Genomic DNA, 22379 nt, shown 5'->3' on the forward strand with positions numbered 1-22379 from the left:
AAATTGAGAATCTTTCTAGCCTTTAACTAAAATCTCCATTATGACAATTTGTTGTTTTCCATAAGGTTTTTAATGGCTGGGAACATTTCATATCATACTTTCATGTTTGAACTTCAAATTGCAAAATTTGATGTCCATCCCAATGCAATATATCCCATCTTCTTCACTGGTGCTCTGATCTACATGTTCTCTGTATTCTGTAATGGAACAATTATGGCATTGATAATCACCCAGAGAAGACTTCACAAGCCGATGTTCTACATAATGTTCAGTCTACCTCTGACTGATTTAATGGGAATCACTTGTGCTCTACCAAGGGTGCTTGTGGACATTGTGACACAAACAAACATTGTGTATTACCCTACATGTGTTCTTCAAGGCTTTTTGCTACATATGTATGGAGGTGCAATACTTTTCCTACTGGCCGCCATGTCCATAGACCGATACGTAGCAATATGCTACCCACTCAGATATAGTGCTATCATGACTCCTAGGAGATTATGTGGCATCTTAGTGTCGGCATGGGGCCTTGACCTCACTTTGATACTTGTGTTATTTTCCCTCCAGGCTAGAATGGAGAAATGTAAGTCTTTTATTGTCAACGTGATATGTGATAACCCATCTTTGCTTTTGCTTTCATGTGGAGGGGATATCACTGTGAACAACATTTATGGTCTAACTATGACAGCATTTATGCAGATAATCAGTGTCTCTATCCAGCTGTTCTCTTATACACACATTCTTATCACGTGTTTAAAGCATACACATGCTGATTCAAAAAGTAAGGCTGTAAATACATGTATGGGTCAGATTGTTACATTTCTTCTCTTTGAAATAGTGGTATCAATTGCTATACTGTCATATAGATTCCCCAGTGTCTCTCCCAATGTACAGAAGGTTTGTGGTATGATGATTTTCACAGTCCTTCCAGTTATAAATCCAATAATATATGGAATGAAAACTAAAGATATTAGAATAGCATTCTTTTTGGTTTTGAGAAAACACAAAGTTAGTCTAGGCAACAAAACATGTAATAATTGAAAAAAATAAATAAAAATACAATAAAATAAAATATAATAAAATACATTAATATATATATATATATATATATATATATATATATATATATATATATATATATATATATATATATATATATATATACTACTGGTCAAAACATTTGAAACACTTAACTGAAATGTTCCTCATGATCTTAAAAACCTTTTGATCTGAAGACGTATGCTTAAATATTTGAAATTAGTTTTATAGACAAAAATAAAATTGTGCCACCATATAAATTTATTTCATTCAGTTTTTGAAATTATTGACTTGGACCAAATAATAAAGAAAAGCCATAAATAACTCCTTATTCTAAAATGTGAATATATATATATATATATATATATATATATATATATATATATATATATATATATATATATATATATATATATAATTATAATAAAGAATGAGTCTATCAAATCTTTTGATCGGTAGTGTATATATATAAATATATAAGATTCTAGTATCATCAGGTAATATTTTATTTTATTATATCAGACTTTGGTGAAGATAACTTATTTGTAACATTGTTATGAGGGCATTAATAAACATAAAATAAATTCTGTATTATTTGTAAACATGTATATTTTTTCCCCCATGAGTGTCAGTGTGTGTAAATATAAATAAATAAAGGAGTATCATTTTTTTCATTGGATAAATAGGTTTTACAATTGCAGCAAATATTGGATTTGGGGTTTTGTATGTAGCCGGTGAGTTGAAAATAATCAACACAGGATACAAAAATATATACTGTGGGTTTTATTGTGACTGCTGTCTCAGAACAAGGAGAGTGATTGCTGGGGCCGCATTGTATTTAAAAATGAAAAAGAATAAAGATAATACAAAACTCTGCATTTGTGCTTATTTGAAAAATAAGAAATTGGATTACAATCTAGGAGTTTTCTGGCAATTTGTAAATGTGACTCAAAAAGAACAATGGCCAAAATGAGAGCAAAAATGATTCAGTAAATTTCAGCACAATGAAACTCAGTAGAAAGAAATATGGTATAATGAAATACGGTAGAGGCTAATGTCAAAAGATAACAAAAACAGGGCATTAGCCTACCCATATGCCTCAGCATACATCACCTTAATGTCATTCACAGCATTTTATGCATTTAACATGCTTAAATCACTCAAAGCACTTCATGCATTTCTAACCAGGTTAACTGCCATATACAGTATAACACTTTAAAACAATATAATTCTCATTACACGTATTCACATATAACACATATTACACTTATTCACTAAACTGGAAAACACTCTGGGCTATAAATCATCAAATAATATATGATTAATACTAAATGAACATACCCAGTGCTTCATGTGCACCAAAAACTTGGTCAAACTCAACACATGCAATCGTATCGGTTACCTAACGTAACCTCGGTTCTCTCTAGATGAGGGAACGAGTATTGCGTAAGCTAGCTTACGCTACGGGAAAGATTCATCTTTTCTGAGACATTGAAGCCAAAAAATTATACTTAATTTTTGTATCCATTGTCAACGCAGTGCGGCAGCTGCAGACCTTGAGCGGGCTAGCTAGCGAGCTCATAGGTTGCTCTGCGGCAACTGCTGCAGCCTATAGACGAGCTTGGGCTGAACTCGCATCCAATGAGAGAGCGCCCGCGCTCACTGCATCAAAGCCCGCCAAAATGGGCGTGACTAGAGTGCATATAAGCGTAGTTCAGTAGGCTGGAACCCTGGTTTTCATTGACTGAAGCGAAAAGTCGCCGTGGCGCGAAGCACGGCCGGCTACGCAATACTGCTCCCTCATCTAGAGAGAACCGAGGTTACGTTAGGTAACCGATACGTTCTCTTACGAGAGGTTCTCTCAGATATGCGTAAGCTAGCTTACGCTCACGGGAACCCATTGTCAACGCCGTCGCGCCAAGCATCCACTGTATGAGCCCCAGGGAATTAAGGGGGACCCGGGAGCCCTTATGAGTGGGGAAATAATATTTGGCCGGCAAGAATGCGGGTCATTGATTGTGTAATACATAAGCACATAGTGGGAAGGGAACGACAGAGGGCGGTGCCGGTCTGTGTGGAATGTGTCCCATCAGTGCAGCTCACCAGGGGAGCTGTAGCGTATTAAACCGCTAGTAGTTTTGCCTGCAGAGCGGGCACTTCCATATTGTAAAATCTGACAAAGGTGGAGGGGAAGTCCATCCCGCTGCCACACATATGTCGTGAATGGAAATCCCGCTGGACCATGCCCACGAGGATGCCATGCCTCTAGTGGAGTGAGCCCTAATGCCCAACGGGCATGGCAGGTCTTTTGACGCCGTATGCAGCAGCAATAGCGTCCACTATCCATCTAGATAGTGTCTGTTTCGAGGCGGCGAGACCTTTGGTGCGCCCTCGAACGAAACGAAAAGCTGCTCAGAGCGCCTGAAAGCAGCGGAGCGCGCAGTATACAATCTCAGTGCTCTGACCGGGCAAAGGAGATTGGCGTCGCGTCAGCTATCGGATGCTGGCAGCGCCGATAGGGAAATGACCTGTGCTCTGAAAAGGAGTACCGATCACCTTGGGAACATAGCCGTGTCTAGGCTTTAAAATGACCTTGGAGTCACTTGGTCCAAACTCAAGACACGCAGCGCTGACAGACAGCACATGAAGGTCTCCCACACGCTTGACTGATGACAGGGCAGTCAGAAAAACGGTTTTGAGTGAAAGGTATTTCAAATCCACGGATTGAAGTGGTTCGAAAGGGGGCTTTCATAGTTTCGAGAACTATAGAAAGATCCCAGATAGGAACCGATGGGGGCGCGGGGTTCATCCTTCTAGCTCCCCTGAGGAAGCGGATGACCAGCTCGCTTTTACCCCATGACTGGCCGTGCAGTGGTTCAGCGAACGCCGCAACGGCCGCCACATACACTTTGAGCGTGGATGGGGATCTGCCCTTATCCAGCAGCTCTTGTAGAAATACGAGCAGCGACGACACCCCACATGTCCGCGAGGTCCAGGTCTCTGTCGGTGCACCATTTTGAGAACACAGACCATTTTGACGCATAGAGTCTTCTCGTGGAAGGGGCTCTAGCGTGTATGATGGTGTTTATTACTCCTTCTTGCAGAGCGACGGGTAGTCGTTGATCACCCACGCATGCAGCCCAGCTCTGGGTGGGGATGCCAGATTGTGCCGCAAGCTTGAGAGAGGAGATCTGCTCTCACTGGGATGGACCACGGCGCTGTCAGTGACAGCTGCGTAAGCTCCGGGAACCATGTCTGATTCTCCCAACGCGGGCTATGAGGAGCACCGAGTGACGCGCTTCCTGATCCTCTGCATTACCTGTGGCAATAGCGAGACGGGAGGGAAGGCGTAAGCGGGCGCCTGGGCCAGTCCTGGGCCAGCGCGCCTCGCTCGAGAAAATATTGGGCAGTGAGAGTTCTCTTTGGACGCAAAGAGGTCTATCTCTGCTCTGCCGAATAGGTGCCATAACGTCTGGACTGTTTGAGCGTGCAGGGACCATTCCCCTGGGGGAATATTGTCTCTGGACAGTCTGTCCGGGCCGTCGTTCAGGTGGCCTGGCACGCGCGTCGCCCTCAGCGAGCGCAGGTGGCACTGGGACCAACTCAGTATGCGTTTCGTCAGATGGAAGAGGTTCCTGGATCTGACACCGCCCTGACGGTTTAGGTAGGATACCACAGATCTGTTGTCCGAACGGACCAGGACGTGGTGACCCTGAATGACCGGGAGAAAACGACGAGCGCCGTACTCGACCGCTATCATTTCCAGACAATTTATGTGAAGGAGCTTTTCCTGAACTGACCATAGGCCGAAAACCGGAGAGCTCCTCGCGAGACCGCGCCCCAACCCGTGTTGGACGCCGCCTGTCGAGATGACTTTTCGGCGAGATACAGCTCCCATTGTCACTCCCCGCTGATACCATTCGGCCACTGTCCAGGGCTGCAGAGCTGATATACAGGTCTGAGTCACCTTGATGGGCTGGCGGCCTGTGGCCCAAGCCCGGCGAGACGCTGGTGTTTAGCCAATGCTGAAGCAGGCGCATGTGCAGTAAACCCAGCTGAAGTACTGCTGCGGCTGAGGCCATGTAACCTAGCACTCTCTGGAATTTCTTCAGAGGCGTGAGGCTGTTCATCTGAAAAGATGCGGCTAGTCGCTGAACACGGCGTGCGCGCTGTGTAGATAAGCGAGCCGTCATTGCCACGGAGTCTAGTTCTATTCCCAGGAAGGAAATGGTCTGACTGGGCTGTAATGAGCTCTTGGTCCAATTGACTGCAAGACCCAAACTGTTCAGATGGCTGAGGAGAACTGCTCTGTGAGACAGAAGCTCCATATGTGACTGAGCCATAATCAACCAGTCGTCCAAATAGTTCAGAATTCGCAAACCCTGACTCCGCAGGGGTGCGAGCGCCGCATCCATGCACTTCGTGAAAGTACGGGTGCTAAGGACAGGCCGAACGGAAGGACGGTGTATTGATAAACCTGGCCGTCGAGGCGAATCTCAAGAATGGCCTGTGATGGGGATTTATCTGAATCTGAAAGTATGCATCTTTCAGATCGAGAGAAATAAACCAGTCCCCTGGCGCACATGCGCGAGGAGTTTCCTGATTGTAAGCATTTTGAACGGTCTTTTGCAAGCACCTTGTTCAAAACCCTGAGATCTAATATGGGTCTGAGGCCGCCGTCTTTCTTGGGAACAAGAAAATAACGGCTGTAAAGCCCCAACTCGCTCAGAGAGGGTGGCACTTTTTCTATGGCCCTTTTGCACAGAAGGCTTGCTATTTCTGAACGAAGCATGAACGCTGCTTCCGTGTTCACAGTGGTTTCGAGCCACGCTCTGAAGCGAGGAGGGCGGCGATCGAACTGTAGCAAATAGCCCTGTTGTATTGTGCTTAACACCCACTTGGATATCCCTGGAATAGCTTCCCACGCTTTGAGGCGTAACGCTAGAGGGTGAATGGCCAATTCGCTCTGATTGCCGCACACAGAGCGCTGAACAAAATGTGTGAGCGCGTTTAGTGTGTTCATGCATGATTGCTCGCAGACAGCATGAACAGGCTGTTTTGTGAGTGACTTCCGATTGGAATGAATGGGGAAAGAGTCACATCTGTTACGTGATGCGCAAGCATAGTCATGGGCACGGGACTTACACACAGAGGAATGTTTGCTGGCCGTGTAACAGAGCGGGCAGAGAATGGGCGCACGCACGCATTTGTGGGCGCTTTCATTGACTCTGACGCTCGAGCGGTTCGTAACCGCTTTATGTGAGCGTGCTCTGGTGGGGACACGAGACATGCAGTGCTTGTGTGCAGAAGTGAACACTGGATTGTGGGCACATTTTCTACACATAGGGCTGGTCGTGTGACAGAGCGGGCAGAGAATGGGCGCACGACGCATTTGTGGGCGCCTTCATTGACTCTGACGCTCGAGCGGTTCAGTAACCGCTTTATGAGAGTGTGCTCTGATAGGGGCACGGGATGTGTTATGCTTGTGTGTAGGGGCGAACACTGGGTTGTGGGCACTTTTTCTACACATAAGACATGTTTGCTCTTTACAAGATTTATTTGGGTCGCCGTGAAAACGGCGTTTGAGTGCAGGCAAGCGGGCAGTGTCACCGGCTTGTTGGCTGCTAAATTCACCACTGTAGTAGCCTGAGAGAAGGGGACTGACAGGGGCAAAGCTTTGACGGTGGTCCGCCGCGGCGGACTGAGCCGTCGCTTGTTCAACAAAGTTAGGAAGACTTCGGTTGCTCTGGTTTCAGCGTTACCTTAAATCGAGGCCCGCGGGGGCGGCGGTCTGCGGCGGCTGTCTGAGCGCGATCGAGGGCGGCCGCCCTGTCGACGCTGAGAAGTCTGAGTTTGTTGAACTGGGCGCTGTGAAGAGGCTCGCGCAGGAGGCTGATCACGTGAACGGCCTGCAGAGGAGCTAGCGCGACGCGGCAGGAAGAGGTTCATGGCTTGGGTGGCTTTCTGGACTTCTGAGAAGCGGTCAACAATGCCACTCACCGCGGAGCCGAAGAGACCGGTCGGAGAGAGCGGTGCGTTGAGGAACGTGGAGCGCTCTGCTTCTCCCATGTCGGCTAGTGTTAGCCATAAGTGTCTCTCGGTCACAGTCAGCGATGCCATGCACTTCCCTAGAGCTTGGGCTGCAGCTTTGGTAGCCGAAGGGCGAGGTCTGTCGCGCTAGTAGATCAGTAACAGCCTCTGGGTGCCTGCCTTTCTCATCCCACTCCCGAAGAAGGTCTGCTTGTAGGATCTGTAAAACGGCCATTGAGTGCAGAGCAGATGCGGCTTGGCCGGGCGGCGGAATAGGCGCGCCAACATAGGCGAAGTCGCTCTGCAGGCCTTAGACGGGAGCACAGGCTTGGAACGCCATCTCGCGGAGGGCGGACAAAGGTGTGCTGCTACCGAAGTCCTCGACCGGGGATGGAGGAGTAGCCTCTCTCAGTGGCTCGCCCACCGACGCGAGAGGTGGAGACGGGAACGGTCCTGGCTGAAAAAGGAGCGTTCCACGCACTTTGCAAGCTCCGTATGTAATTCCGGCAGGAAGGGAGCGGCCCGGGCCGCGGGTGTAGAGCGGCGATGGCTTTGAAGAAAGCAGCCGTCGAGTCTGTTGGGTGCCTGCTCAGGGGCGGTGACCACTCGAGCCCGAGTGATCGGACGGCCTGTGTGAGGAGGCGTGTTAACTCCCTTCGACTCCGGCGCGGGTCCTGCTGGATTCCTGGGCCGAGGAGGAGGCTTGGGAGCCTGACCACTCTCGCTGTCCGAGCCATGATTGAACAGCGGCCCTTATCCTCCGCCTCGTCATCCGAGATGGCAGCAGTGCGGCCGCCGGTGGCAACTGCGCGGCCCCGGGGCGGGGAGGGTGAAAACGATGCTCGAGGGAGAGGCTCCGGCGAGGCAGTCGCTTCAACCACAGTTTCCGGCAGCCTTTGTGAGCGGCGCTTCTTCCTGCGCGGCTGAAGGTAAGGCGGCGCAGCGGTTTCTGCTTTGAGCGCTTCGAGTCGAGCCCGCAGGGTCGACATCGGTAGTTCCTCGCAGAAATCGCATCCGCCCTCAGTGAGGGCGAGCTCTGCGTGCCCCAGTCCCAGGCAGAGAGCGCAGATGATGTGGCGGTCTCCTGTGCTGAGAAGGGCGCGACATGAGGCGCAAGTGGAGCGAGGCATCTTGAAAAAGACGCTCGTACTCTTTTGTGAATAGTTCGTGAGAACTAGCTTGCTTTAAAAAGGATACGTCGTCGGATGGCGTAGCTCGCAGGATGGCTGAAGGTGGCTGAGACGGCCGGCTTCTTCTAGCGCTGTCCACGCTTGCTTGATGCCCCTCGAACGGCGACGCGGCTTCCAGGTCAGCGATGCGAAGAGCTTCACTGAAGAGATGAAAATCAGGGTTCCAGCCTACGAACTACGCTTATATGCACTCTAATCACGCCCATTTTGGCGGGCTTTGATGCAGTGAGCGCGCGGACGCCTCTCATTGGATGCGAGTTCGCCCAAGCTCGTCTATAGGCTGCAGCAGTTGCCGCAGAGCAACCTATGAGCTCGCTAGCTAGCCCGCTCAAGGTCTGCAGCTGCCGCACTGCGTTGACAATGGATACAAAAATTAAGGATAATTTTTTGGCTTCAATATCTCAGAAAAGATGAATCTTTCCCATAGCGTAAGCTAGCTTACGCAATACGAGAGAACCTCTCGTAAGAGAACCATAAGTATCCTTCAAAAATAACCCATGACAATTACTAAATTTGAACTCTACTGAGCACATTTAAAGCAATTTACGAGCATTTTGTGTAAAATCTGATATTTACCCAACGAATTCTAAAACGATGAACAAAACCGGGAGCTCTCTTGCGCAATACATGTTCTCATGTTCTAACCAGCACACGCGTGTAACACGAAAGAGTGCCGGGAAGCGGGTGTCACAAAACTATTAAAGGGGCCACGGCCAATTTATGACTAGAGATAAATTACATGAAATATCACCACTTGGCTACATGTATATTATCAATGAAAGAAATCTTGAATGGTTCTGATTTCAGCTCTAGTTGTCACACTTCTTACTCCCGTAAATATGTGTTTATTTAAGAAAATGTATTTATAGCAAAATATAGTAGTCTACCTTAGCCACAAAAAGCAATAATATACATTTCATTGAACACCAATGAAAAGCAGGGCATGTCGTCACAATGAAACTTGCCATTGAAAAAACTACTATAGGCTTTTTATGCAATATTATGCGATTTTATTTTGGAGGATAGAATTCACAAAAAATATGCACTTGGACTCAAAACATTATAGTTACTGAGATAAAGCCTATGTAATAACTAGTCCTGACATCCCATATACAGTTTTGGTTTTGCGTTTACAGTATAATTTTGGGAACATGGAGCATCACATGTACATGGAGCATCACATGTACATGTAGAGGAGTGGGGGAGGTTTTTAAGATAGACAATTGTTCGATATGCCATCCTGGTAATTTCACCCAGGGAAATATCAATATAAACACATGGTTTAACCAAAAAGGTCACACAGGTTCATTCTACACAAGAGGGCAAGAGACGTTGGTCTGATTATAAAAACATAGGATATTTATTCCATGAGTTATTATGAGTTCCAAACCAATAGAGCTGCAACATTTATTGGCACGTGCAGATCAGCATGACAGCCACAGGTTATCAAGTTGCATACATATAACTATACATGTGAGAAAGGCTGTTAGTTCCTCCTCCTAAATCTCAAAACAAATACAGAACATTTATATAATTAAAACAGTTTAAATAAAATAAGTAATTACATTTATTCTATTCTCCTTGGTGAAAACATGTTTTCCCACTTAAATAGATGTCTGTCACAGATTGGATCAGAGACAAATGTTCTTCCTTGGCATTTATCACCCTCCTCATCTTCCAAATAATCTTACATGTATTCTTAAAAAATAGAATTAAGATTTAGGATATTTGGCTAATAGAATACATTTTTGTGAAATATGTGCCACTTATCAGTGGTCCAGAAAAGGCAATGTAGCTTGGTATTACTAGTGGGTACCGCAGCCCTGTCTAATTCAACAAAAGATTCTCCTCCAGGCCCTCCACCGCTAACGTCTTGGTCCCTGGGTCGACCGTCTCAGGAGCGCCTGGGAGCCTTCCGGGTCCTCGAGGGGGTGGACTTGCAGGAGGCCCTCCATGAATTGTCAGCTCATCAAGCAATTCCTGGAAAAACGGGATGGGGGGGCAGGGTGGGTGGCCCCAGGAACCAGTCATCCAACCGCGATGGCTGTGGGGAGGACGGAGGGTTCCAGTCCAGCCTCACGCTGGCGGCGGCCCGGGCATACAGGACATCTGCGCGTCAGCCTCAGCCCAATGCAGCGGCGAGCTCATCCACCATCCACGCCGTTGTCATTACCAGCATCAGCATTTTTACAGAATACCTCACCACCAACCATGAACCCAGCAGTCCGACTCCTGCTCCTACGTCAGGGCAATCGATCCCTGGAGAAATATGTGGGGGAGTTCTGCTCTCTGCATAGTGAGGTGGACTTTAATGAGGTGGACCTCAAAGACTGTTTCTCTTTTGGGCCGTGTTCCACGTCATGGCCACCAAGCCGAGTTCCACGTCATGGACGCCAAGCCCGAGTTCCAGGCCATGTCGTATCCAAGCCAGAGTCAGCTCCAGTCCATGTCGCAGCCACGCCAGAGCATTAACTTTGCTATAATCGACACAGAACCAGAATGAGCCATCACTCTTAGGCTGGCCCAATCACTGTGGGAATCTTCTATTACCCCTGGGGTTGTCTCGATGTGGTGTTTTATGAGATTAGTGAAGCCGGGGAGAGGCGAGAACACATTAGAGAAATTATTTTATATTATATTCCACAAGTGACCGGGGTGAAGTGATTTTCTTTTAGTTTCACCTGTGGTCCGAGCTTCTTCCTCTCCGGAACTACCATCAGCAACGACATGGGGACCACCTCTCTCCATGGTTTTAGGAGGTTGAAGTGGAAAATCTGACGTGCTCTGCCCCTATCCGTGCAGACTACCTCATAGTCGACTTCCCCGTCTTGCCACGTGACCTCAAAAGGCCCTTGCCACTTCTCGAGTAATTTCAAGCTTTATGTGGGCAGCAATACAAGGACCTTTTCTCCCAGTGCAAATTCACGTAGCCTAGCTCCCCTGTTATACAGCCGGGACTGATGTTCTTGTGCCTGTAGAAAATTCTCCTGTGATAGATGCCCCAATGTTTTTGCTCTCAGGTCAAGAATGTATTGAATTTAATTTTAACTCTGAGAAGGTCCCTCCTCCCAATTTTCCTTCATGACGTCTAACATGCCACGGGACTTACACCCATACAACAATTCAATGAGGGACAATCCCGTGGAGGCTTGCAGGACCTCTCATACTGCAAATAACAGGAGTTTGAGCCACTTATTAAAAAAACATTTTTTTAAGGTTAGATTAAATCGTTTGACCAAGCCGTCTGTTTGTGGGTGGTACACACTTGTCCGAATTGATATAACCCCCAGCAATTTGTACAGTTTGCGTAGTGTACGTGCCATAAAATTAGTGTCCTGATCAGTGAGGATTTCTTTTGGAATCCTAACTCGGGAGATCATTTTGAAGAGTTCCACCAAAACACTATGTGCTGAGATGTTGCGCAGTGGCACTGCTTCCGAATAGCATGTTGCATAATCCAGCAGGACTAACACAAAGCGATGCCCACGTGCTGTCTGTTCTAATTACCCCACAATGTCCATGACAATTAGTTCAAAAGGAACCTCGATCAATTGAAGGGGGTGCATTGGCACTATTTGAGAGGCCTGCTGATTCACCAGCTGACATTCATGGCATGCCACACACCACCAGTGAACATCCCTGTGAATGCCCGGTTTTCCCCTGTCCCAAGTGACTTGCCATGGGATAATGATGAGCCGCCTGGAATAACAACTTGGGGGAATGTTCCCCCATTTCCAGGGAAACAGAATAGGATGGAAGGAAGGAGGGAGGGGGGAGAGAGAACAGGAGAGGAGACATTAGTGGGAGAAAGGGCGTGGGGCACGCTGACCCCCGGATACGCCCCCACACGGTCTTCCGCCAGGTGGACTGCTTCATTCAGCGACGCCGGTCAGTGGCACTGGACCCACTCGGCCATCCCCTTCGGAAATCGGGAGACGAACTGCTCCAGCACCACCAGGTTGATGACATCATCTGCATCGCTGTCCTCCTTAACCAGCACCGACCGCCGGCAGGCATCACAGATATGCTGGGCAAAGGCAAACTGGTGGCCGACCTCACTCTGTGTCAAAGAGCGGAAGTACTGGTGGTGTTCTACTGGGCTGTGACCAGCCCGTTACAAGATGGACTTTTTCAGCAGCGAGTAGACCAGGAGGTTGGCGACCAGAAGCTGTTGCGCCATAATCTGGGCTTCCCCGTTAAGCAGCGGCAGAAGATGCACTGTTCCTGTGGCCACTTCAGAGCCTCGGCGGTGTGCTCAAAGAGCTCAAGGTGTACCTCATCTTGAGGCCCCATCTTGGTGAGCAACACCTGGGGGTGCGCTGCTGCAAGGGATGTGGCGGCCTCCCCCTCCTGGGGTATTAAGCTCTGGTATTAAGCTCTGGTACTGGCACCTGCCAGTCAGCCTCCTGGGCATGAAGGAGTGCTTCAAAATGCTGTTGCTGCTCTCTCCGAGGATCCATAAGGGCCTGGTATTGGCCCTGGACTTCCTCCAGTGGCAATGACTCTATGACAGCGTATCTTTCTTCCTCTTATCCAGGGTTTCAACACCGAAAGTTCACAAAGTGTAACAAAGTTCATTAGTGGGGAAATGAGGAAGCTGGAGACTGCGGATCCAACCCAAAGGTAATTTTTATTTTATTTTACTCAAAAGCTTCAAACTCAAACGTTGGCTGCACTGACACACACACGTGCAGGCTCGGCTCTCTCACTGACTCTAGGGACTGGGCAACTTTTATTTACCCTCGTCTCTCACTGTAAACATAGAAACAGCAATTACCAGCAATTCATCTTAGGTGAAAACCCTTACCGCTTCCTCTCTCCTCAGATGAACACTCGACCACGCCCTCTCCTCCACAACCCATGATGGCAAACATATACTGTAACCTATTCCTTACAAAGCATTCTAAAGTGCTAATTTGTTACTCAAGAACATTTAATTATTATTATAATAATTTAAAATGGTTGCGCTACCATGCGGAAATCACAATCCAGTGATTCTTTTCCCTATTTGCTGAGGTATTGCATTCTTACAAGTTGCTTTAGACTTGCAAGAAAATTCTATTTTCTCCTATTGTTTTTGAGAGATGAAGGCTATTCCATGGATTTACATTATAAAATGCAAAAGATTTGTATCAAATGATTCTTTAACGAATAAGACATCACTATCGCCGATCTGCATAGTTGATTTGTCAACTATTTATGTCCTATTTGAAACGTCATAGACAATATGAACAAGCTGAATCTAAATGTGCTTACATTATCAATATACTGTATATAAAGAGTAATACATAATATTGGAGGAAATCTAAATCTCACCTGAAGTTTGATGTTGTTTTCCAAACTGTTATGAAGGAAAGTGAGGACCCAAAAGCGATGTAGCAAAAACAGAGTCTTAAATGAAGCTCAGGGAATAATGTCAAACACAAAGTCTTCTCCTTGGGAGGAATACAAACAAACAGCCCGCAGAGAGGGCGACAATAAAACTGAAACAAACAGGTGCTTCCTTAGAGTTGGAGTAAGTCCACGGGTATCTGACAGGGTAAGCGGGAAGCGATAACAGGCTGCGGGTCTCTCCCACGGTCCGACCGAACTCGAGGGCAGATGTAGCTTACCACTCTCTCGTGGCGTCAGGTAACTGGGCACAAATATAGGAGATGGTTAGCGGTGAACAGTTAGAAGTGACGGCGGATGCCAACAGGACAGGACTCTGGGTAGAGATAAACAGGACTGTAGTTTGCTTCTAGAGAAAGTATCACAAGGTGAGAATCCGACAAAGAATGTAGCGAGAGCGAGGAGAAGAAATAGAGAGTTAATCAGAGGAAAGAGGGAACAGGTGGGTAGAGGATTAAGCGAGGAACCCAGGGGAGATGAGAAACAGCTGGAAGCGGAGAAAAGGAGAGGGAAAGAAACATATAACAAACAACAGAGGGCGACAGAGTAGAGGGAAAGAACAGAAGTGAGACATAACATGACATGACAGTACCCCTCCCTCAACGAGCGCCTCCTGGCGCTTCCGAGGAGGAGACCTGGCGGCTATGGAGGAAATCATCGATAGCTTAACGGTCCAACACGCCCCGAGAGGGAACCCAACTTCTCTCCTCGGGTCCGTAACCCTCCCAATCAACCAGAAACTGATGACCACGACCCCGAGCGCGCATGTCTAGAATCTTGCGGACCCTGTAGATAGAGGAGCCTTCAACACGAACGGGAAGGGAAGAGGGACGAGCGGGAGCGCGAAGGGCGGGCTTGACACAGCTCGCAACGTTGGACAAAAGCTTGAGCGGAAGGGACGCTGGAGTCGGCGATTTGCGACGAGAACAGCGGAGGTTGGTACCCTAGGCTGCTCTGAAAAGGAGACAGGCCGGTGGCAGACGACGGAAGCGAATTATGGGCGTATTCAGCCCAGGGAAGGTGTTCGGACCAGGACGCGGGGTTACGGAAAGAAAGGCTGCGCAAGATGCGGCCGACAGTCTGATTGGCCCGTTCGGCTTGACCGTTAGATTGAGGGTGGAAGCCAGACAAGAGACTGACGGAAGACCCAATCAAGCCACAAAACTCCTTCCAAAACTGGGACATAAATTGCGGACCTCTATCCGAAACAATATCAGAGGGGAGGCCATGAATTCTGAAAATATTTTCGATGATTATTTGCGCCGTCTCTCTGGCGGAGGGGAGCTTAGTGAGGGGGATAACATGGGCCGCCTTAGAAAATCGATCGATGACAGTGAGAATGACTGTATTGCCCGCCAACGCAGGGAGACCGGTGATGAAATCTAAGGCGATGTGTGACCAAGGTCGAGAGGGGATGGGAAGTGGTCTGAGAAGTCCGGCCGGAGGGGAGTTCCCTGACTTGGTCTGCGCACAAACGGAACAAGCCGCCACGAAACGACGCATGTCACGTTCCCGAGTGGGCCACCAAAAACACTGGCGAATGGAAGTGAGCGTGCCCTGAACGCCGGGATGACCGGCCAACTTGGCCGAGTGAGCCCACTGAAGAACAGCCAGGTGGGTAGGGGCGGGAACAAAGAGTTCCCGCCCCTGTGTCTAGGACAGGTGCGCGGCGAGGGAGTGAGAGCGAGTGCTCATTTGACCTGCCTCTCTATTCCCCAGACAGTTGACCCAACGATACGGGTCCGTGGAGACTTCGGGGGAATAGAGACATGACAAGGCATCGGGCTTGGTGTTCTTGGAACCAGGGCGGTAGGAAATAACGAAATCAAATTGGGCGAAAAACAGAGCCCAACGAGCCTGGCGCGCGTTGAGTCGTTTGGCAGAACGAATGTACTCTAGGTTCCGGTGGTCAGTCCAAACGACAAAAGGAACGGTCGCCCCCTCCAACCCTAGCTCTAGGCGAATGGCGAGCAGCTCTCGATTACCCACGTCGTAGTTACATTCAGACGGCGATAGGCGATGAGAAAAGTATGCGCAAGGATGAACCTTGTTGTCCGAGCGAGAGCGTTGGGAAAGGATGGCTCCTACGCCCACCTCTGACGCGTCAACCTCGACCACGAACTGTTTGGACAAATCAGGTGTAACAAGGATGGGTGCGGACGTAAAGCGGTCTTTGAGGAGATCAAAAGCCCCCTGGGCGGAGACGGACCAACTAAAGCACGACTTGACAGACGTAAGGGCAGTCAGGGGGGCGGCCACCTGACTGAAATTACGGATGAAGCGTCGATAAAAATTGGTGAAACCGAGAAAGCGCTGCAGCTCGACACGCGACTTAGGTACGGGCCAGTCTAAAACGGCTTGGACCTTAGCAGAATCCATTCTGATACCCTCTGCAGAAATGACAGAGCCGAGAAAACTAACGGAGGCGGCATGGAAAGTGCATTTCTCAGCCTTCACGTAAAGACGGTTCTCTAAAAAGCGCTGGAGGACGCGACGCACATGCTGGACATGAATTTGGAGAGACGGAGAGAAAATCAGGATGTCGTCGAGATAAACGAACACAAAGATGTTTAGCATGTCTCTCAGGACGTCATTAATTAGTGCCTGAAAAACGGCAGGGAGGCCGAACGGAAGAACCCGATATTCAAAGTGCCCTAACGGAGTGTTAAACACAGTCTTCCACTCGTCCCCCTCCCTAATGCGAACGAGATGGTAGGCGTTACGCAGATCCAATTTGGTGAAAAACTTAGCTCCGTGCAAGATCTCGAAAGCTGATGACATAAGAGGAAGCGGGTAACGATTCTTAACTGTTATGTCATTCAACCCTCGATAATCAATGCAGGGGCGCAAGGAACCGTCCTTCTTCTGAACAAAAAAACCCTAGCCCCGGCGGGAGAAGAGGAGGGACAATAGTACCGGCATCGAGAGCTACGGATAAATAATCCTCGAGAGCCTGACGTTCGGGAGCCGACAACGAGTAAAGTCTTCCCCGGGGGGGAGTGGTTTCCGGATGAAGTTCGATACTACAATCATAAGAACGATGGGGGGGGAGGGAAGTGGCCCGGGAATGACAGAACACCGTCCCGCAGATCGTGATACTCCTCCGTACCCCGACAAATCACCAGGCTCCTCCTGAAAAACAGAGACAGAGGATACAGGGGAACAGCAGACATTAAACATTTAACATGACAAGAGACATTCCACGAAAGGATAGTATTCTTAGCCCAATTAATAGAGGGATTATGTTGAACTAACCAGGGATGGCCTAACACAATAGGGGCGAAAGGGGACTGAAAAATAAAAAAGAAATGGTCTCGCTGTGATTACCGGAGACAGTGAGGGTCAAAGGTAACGTCTCACGCTGAATCTTGGGAAGGAACTGCCATCCAAGGCAAACGGGCCGTGGGCTTACATAAGTCCATGAGGGGGATACCATGTTCCCGAGCCCAGGTGTCGTCCATGAAGCAGCCCTCCGCGCCAGAGTCAATCAACGCCCTGCAGGTGGCAGCAGAGCCAGTCCAGCAGAGATGGACAGGAAGAGTGGTGCAAGACCTCGAAGGAGAGACCAGAGTAATAGCGCTCACCAGTAGCTCTCCTCTTACTGGCGAGCACTGGCTTTTACCGGACAGGAGGTCACGAAGTGTGAAGCAGAACCGCAGTAGAGGCAGAGACGGTGGGTGATTCTCCGCTCCTTCTCCTTAGCCGAAATGCGAATGCCCCCCAGTTGCATGGGCTCAGGAGCCAAGGTGGTGGATGAGGGAGGTAGTGCAGTGGAGAGGGGTGCAAAGGAAAATGTAGACTCCTGGTCGCGAGCTCGGCGACGCGATCGAAATGCCTCTCTAGGCGAATAGCGAGCTCGATCACGGCGTCCATGCGGGAGGGTACCTCTCGGGAAAGAATCTCCTCCTTCACCTCCGTGCAGAGACCATCCAAAAAACGAGCGAGCAGCGCCGGCTCGTTCCAGTCACAGGAGGCTGCGAGAGTTCAGAACTCAATGGAATAGTCAGTAACTGACCGCTTACCCTGACGCAAAGATGATAGGACCCGGGATGCCTCCTCCCCAAAAACAGAGCGGTCAAAAACGCGTATCATCTCCTCCTTGAAATCCTGATTACAGTTAGTACATTCAGCCCCCGCCTCCCAGATGGTCGTTCCCCACTCTCAAGCCGGTCCAGAAAGGAGAGAAACTACGTAGGCGATACGGGCTCTGCTCTGGGAGTAAGTGGTGGGCTGGAGGGAAAAAACAACGTCACATTGGGTGAGAAAAGCACGGCACTCAGAGGGCTCACCAGTATAGCACGCGGGTTATTAATCCTGGGTTCTGGAGGCTCGGGGGCCCTGGAGGTGACCTGTGGCTCGGGACGAGGGAGAAGAATCTGCCTCGAGAGTTCGGTGATTTGGGCAGCCAAGCCCTCAATGGCGTGTCGTGCAGCAGACAGCTCTGCCTTGTGCCTGCCCAACATCGCTCCCTGGAGCTCGAGGGCTGATTGGAACGAGGCCGGGGTCGCTGGGTCCATCTTAGGGTAAGTGAAGGTACGTGAGGACCCAAAAGCGATGTAGCAAAAACAGAGTCTTTAATGAAGCTCAGGGAATAATGTCAAACACAAAGTCTTCTCCTTGGGAGGAATACAAACAAACAGCCCGCAGAGAGGGCGACAACAAAACTGAAACAAACAGGTGCTTCCTTAGAGTTGGAGTAAGTCCACGGGTAGCTGACAGGGTAAGCGGGAAGCAATAACAGGCTGCGGGTCTCTCCCACGGTCCGACCGAAGTCGAGGGCAGATGTAGCTTACCACTCTCTCGTGGCGTCAGGTAACTGGGCACAAATATAGGAGATGGTTAGCGGTGAACAGTTAGAAGTGACGGCGGATGCCAACAGGACAGGACTCTGGGTAGAGATAAACAGGACTGTAGTTTGCTTCTAGAGAAAGTATCACAAGGTGAGAATCCGACAAAGAATGTAGCGAGAGCGAGGAGAAGAAATAGAGAGTTAATCAGAGAAAAGAGGGAACAGGTGGGTAGAGGATTAACGAGGAACTCAGTGGAGATGAGAAACAGCTGGAAGCGGAGAAAAGGAGAGGGAAAGAAACATATAACGAACAACAAAGGGTGACAGAGTAGAGGGAAAGAACAGAAGTGAGACATAACATGACAAGACAGGACAAGACATGACACAAACATGAGCTGTCATTTTCTCTCTTAATTTTTCTGGATTGCCTTACTCCTTTACATACAACCTGGAAAGATAGAACAGTTGACTTTTAAGCAACTTCAATCCTTCCAAAATATCCAATAAAATGGCACAACTTTATAACAGAGTATGCAATGCAGACTTCACTTGTAACATTCACATGCATATCAAAAGATTAATCAAGCACATTACTCTTTAATAGTTCAATTATAATAATTTGTTCTCCTGAAAAAAGTTCTTAAATAAATAAGCAGTTGTTGATAATTAAAACAATGATTGTACAGATTTTCATCAATTTTTACCATCTCATGATTGTCAAATATTTACATCAGGTGTATTCACAATAATCTGTATTTAGGTTACTCGGTAATTAAGAAGAGCTGTGTCTCATTTAGCTTGCACATTGAAAGTAGTAAATGTATTATTTAGTCAGCTCATGCGATCATCCTTAGCACAATTGAAAAGCACTTGGTTGATGTCATCTGTAATAATCAATTTATACTCCTGTTGTTTATTTTGAAATCTCCTGTTGTTTATTTTTGGTTAACCATGGGATTGGCTGATGTTATTTGCCACGCACACATTCAGATCATTAAAATGAAACTCAATTATAGTCACAATTCTAGTTCTAGATTAAATGCAAGTATAATTAAGAGAAACTGTGCATGTTTTAAGTGCTTTCTTTGCACTATATCATGTAATAATACACTGACATACTGTAGGCCTAATGATTAATGAGTCATTATACCAGGGTCAAACCCTGCAGCTCAAACCCTGCTGTGCACAGTCTCCAGGTTCTGTCACAGTGTCTCATTGTGTTTGATAGTGCACTAGCCAGTAGAACTGCAGAAGATGCTGGAACCATAATCTACACTGTCATTAGCCCATTTAATCCCACCGAACGGTGTGAAAGGGGTCTAAAAGGAGTTTTTAAAGTATTTTACACAGAGGTGTCAATTGTAGCCTAAATGACAGTGCAAGGCCTCAGAGTAGCTTGTGAGACGAAACTGATGTTGCTGAAGCTGATGTTGCGCCGCTTCACTTGACAATGCGGGAAGGATCACGGAAGATACATTGAGAACAGAGGGGCTGCTAAAAGCTGAATGGATGAACATGCTTCAGATACAAGATCATTACAAGCTTAATACTGACTGTATTCTCAAAATCTCAATCAGTGCTGTAAATATGTGCAACACGTCAATAAAATTGACTAGAATTTATAGCCTCTGTTGGTGACATCATCAGAATGCACCAGTAGCAGGGCTATAAATAGATGTGCCACAGGCGCATCATCAGGTCTTTTGTCTTCAGACCCCTTTGTGATGTTTTGTGCTTCTCAAGCCTCTCAAACTCTTTATTTTCCTCTGTTAGGAGTTAGATTTGCCAGGCAGTGTGCAGAACTCTTTTTCTTATTTTTCTTCTTTCTTCTATCACTTAAGTGTGAAAGACAAAGAGAAAATGAGTGATAAACAAAGCAAACGGTGTGTGTTTCCCTGTTTACACCATATGGCTGAATCAGACACACACCAGTTTTGTTTTGTTTGTTTGGAGGAAGAGCATGCTGCTCTTGCGTTAGAGCGAGGCGGGTGTGAGCATTGTGAGCTGCTCACAGTGAAGATGTTGCACACTCATCTTGCTTATTTCCAAGAGCCAGCCCCCACCATTTAGTCGTGGGGCTCATGTATGGATCTGGCTAAGGAGCGAGAGACGGGTTCGTCCCTATCACTCGCTCTCTCTCCAGAGCACCTCGGCACCTCTTTAGTTCATGAGAGGGACGATGAGTCTCTTTGGACCACGGATTCTGAGTTACCTATCTCTGAGCATTCCTCGCATAATAATAAAGTGGTTGAGGAATTGCTAGAGGTAGTTACTCGTGCGGTGGCCAGACTAAAGTTAGACTGGCCGCATGAACAAGAGACCCCCAAACAATCAAAATTAGAGGATAGATTTCTGTCTGGTGGCCGGGGAGAGGGAACTCAAAGCCTTCTTTGATGATCTCCATGACGAGTTGACTCATTCATGGAAGACACCTTATACTTCCCATGTCTTTGTGCCCTCAATGTCAACATATTCGACTATCGTGGGTGCTAAGTCTTGGGGGTATACGACGATGCCACGGGTAGAAGAGACGCTCGTGGTCTATCTCTTGCCTGGTACGGCATCATCATTAAAAGGACCAACTCTCACCACAAAGCCGTGTAGGACCACATCAACACTTGTGGGGAAGGCTCATCAAGCTGCAGGTCAGGCTGGTGCTGCTCTACACACCATGGCGGTGTTACCATGCTGATCTATTGAAGGACCTGAGTGCGGGGAGTACTATCGACGAGGAAGCATTTTCAGAGCTTCGTCAAGCCACAGATTTATCTCTCTGTGCGAAGTAGATGGATTGCGCTATCGGCCATTCAATGGCTACTTTGGTCAGCACGGAGAAGAACATGTGGCAAAATCTTTCGGGTATTAAGGATAAGGACAGAGTGTTCCTTCTTAATGCCGCAATTTTACCTTCTGGCCTGTTCGGTGACTCTATGAATACAGTCATTACCAGGTTTCGGGAGGTAAAAAGAAACGAGGAAGCCTTTGTGCAATTCCTTCCTCGCCACACTCAGAGGGAGGGGCTGCCGGCCACCCAGCTTCCCCCCGGTCCTTCTAGATGGGAGGCCCAAAAGCAGAGTGTGGCGAGTCGCGCTTCCCCTCACAAAGAGTGGGGATCAGCTCGCCGCCCTCAGCAGCCTCCAAAGCAAGACCTCAGGACCGTTATTTATAAGAAGAGAAAGTCGTGATGGTCTTGCACCCAGCCTTGTGAGGGTAGTCCCCCCTCGGGACAGCACGCAAAACATCTGCAGGCACCTTCCCGACACGCCCACGGAACCTCTCTATTCTCGCCACCTCCGGTGTTTCGGGAGCTAGATGTTTCCAACGAAATGATGGGTGTTCTGTTGCTCCTTGTTGTCACCCAGGATGCGGAGCATCCGACATTGCCTCAGAGGGAAGTATCAAAATTAGTACCCATTTCAGAGAACCTGGCAGCTTGGAAGTTGCCATCCTAAAGACAGTAGAAAAGGCAAAAGAATTCTATTTGTTTGCCGTCCTTCACGTTTCAATGGTGTGGTTCGCACTACCGTGAAACTGGAAACAAACACATTTACTGTCACAAGAGTGGCAATAACATCTGGTCAGAGGAGCCATAGAACATGTTCCCCTTCTAGGGGGAGAGTCAGGTTACTACAGCAGATACTTCCTGGTTCCCAAGAAGGATGAGGGATTGCGTCCGATCTTAGATCTTCGAGGCTTGAACTGTTTGGTCAAGGAACTCAAGTTCAAGATGTTAACTGTATCACAAATACAACATCGCGATTGGTTAGTCACGATCGATCTGATAGACACATTTTAATTTTGCCACAACACAGGAAGTTCCTGAGGTTCGCTTTTGGGGTCGAAACTTTCCAATATCAGGTTCTTCCATTCGGCCTAGCCTTATCACCTCGCACATTCACAAAGTGCATGGATGTAGTATTGGCTCCATTACAACTCCGGGG

At 48.0% G+C, this 22379-nt stretch overlaps 1 protein-coding gene across 1 annotated transcript; it reads left to right on the forward strand.

Annotated features, from left to right (window-relative positions):
- The first annotated feature begins 72 nt into the window (after nucleotides 1-72).
- On the forward strand, nucleotides 73-12543 carry LOC127631685 (olfactory receptor 146-like). The gene is made up of 2 exons (XM_052109947.1): nucleotides 73-1008; nucleotides 12121-12543. Exons 1-2 carry the CDS (start codon nucleotides 73-75, stop codon nucleotides 12541-12543), a joined length of 1359 nt encoding a protein of 452 aa, XP_051965907.1.
- The last annotated feature ends 9836 nt before the right edge of the window (nucleotides 12544-22379 follow it).

This window comes from Xyrauchen texanus, chromosome 38 (genome assembly GCF_025860055.1).
Source record: "Xyrauchen texanus isolate HMW12.3.18 chromosome 38, RBS_HiC_50CHRs, whole genome shotgun sequence".
NCBI classification, from domain to species: Eukaryota; Metazoa; Chordata; class Actinopteri; order Cypriniformes; family Catostomidae; genus Xyrauchen; species Xyrauchen texanus.

Excerpts from the sequence above, each read along its gene's own strand:
- LOC127631685 (XM_052109947.1), top strand. The coding sequence starts at position 73 with ATGGCTGGGAACATTTCATATCATACTTTCATGTTTGAACTTCAAATT. Across the intron at positions 1,009-12,120 it reads TGGTTTTGAGAAAACACAAA|GTGGACTGCTTCATTCAGCG; the intron begins GTTAGTCTAGGC and ends GTCTTCCGCCAG.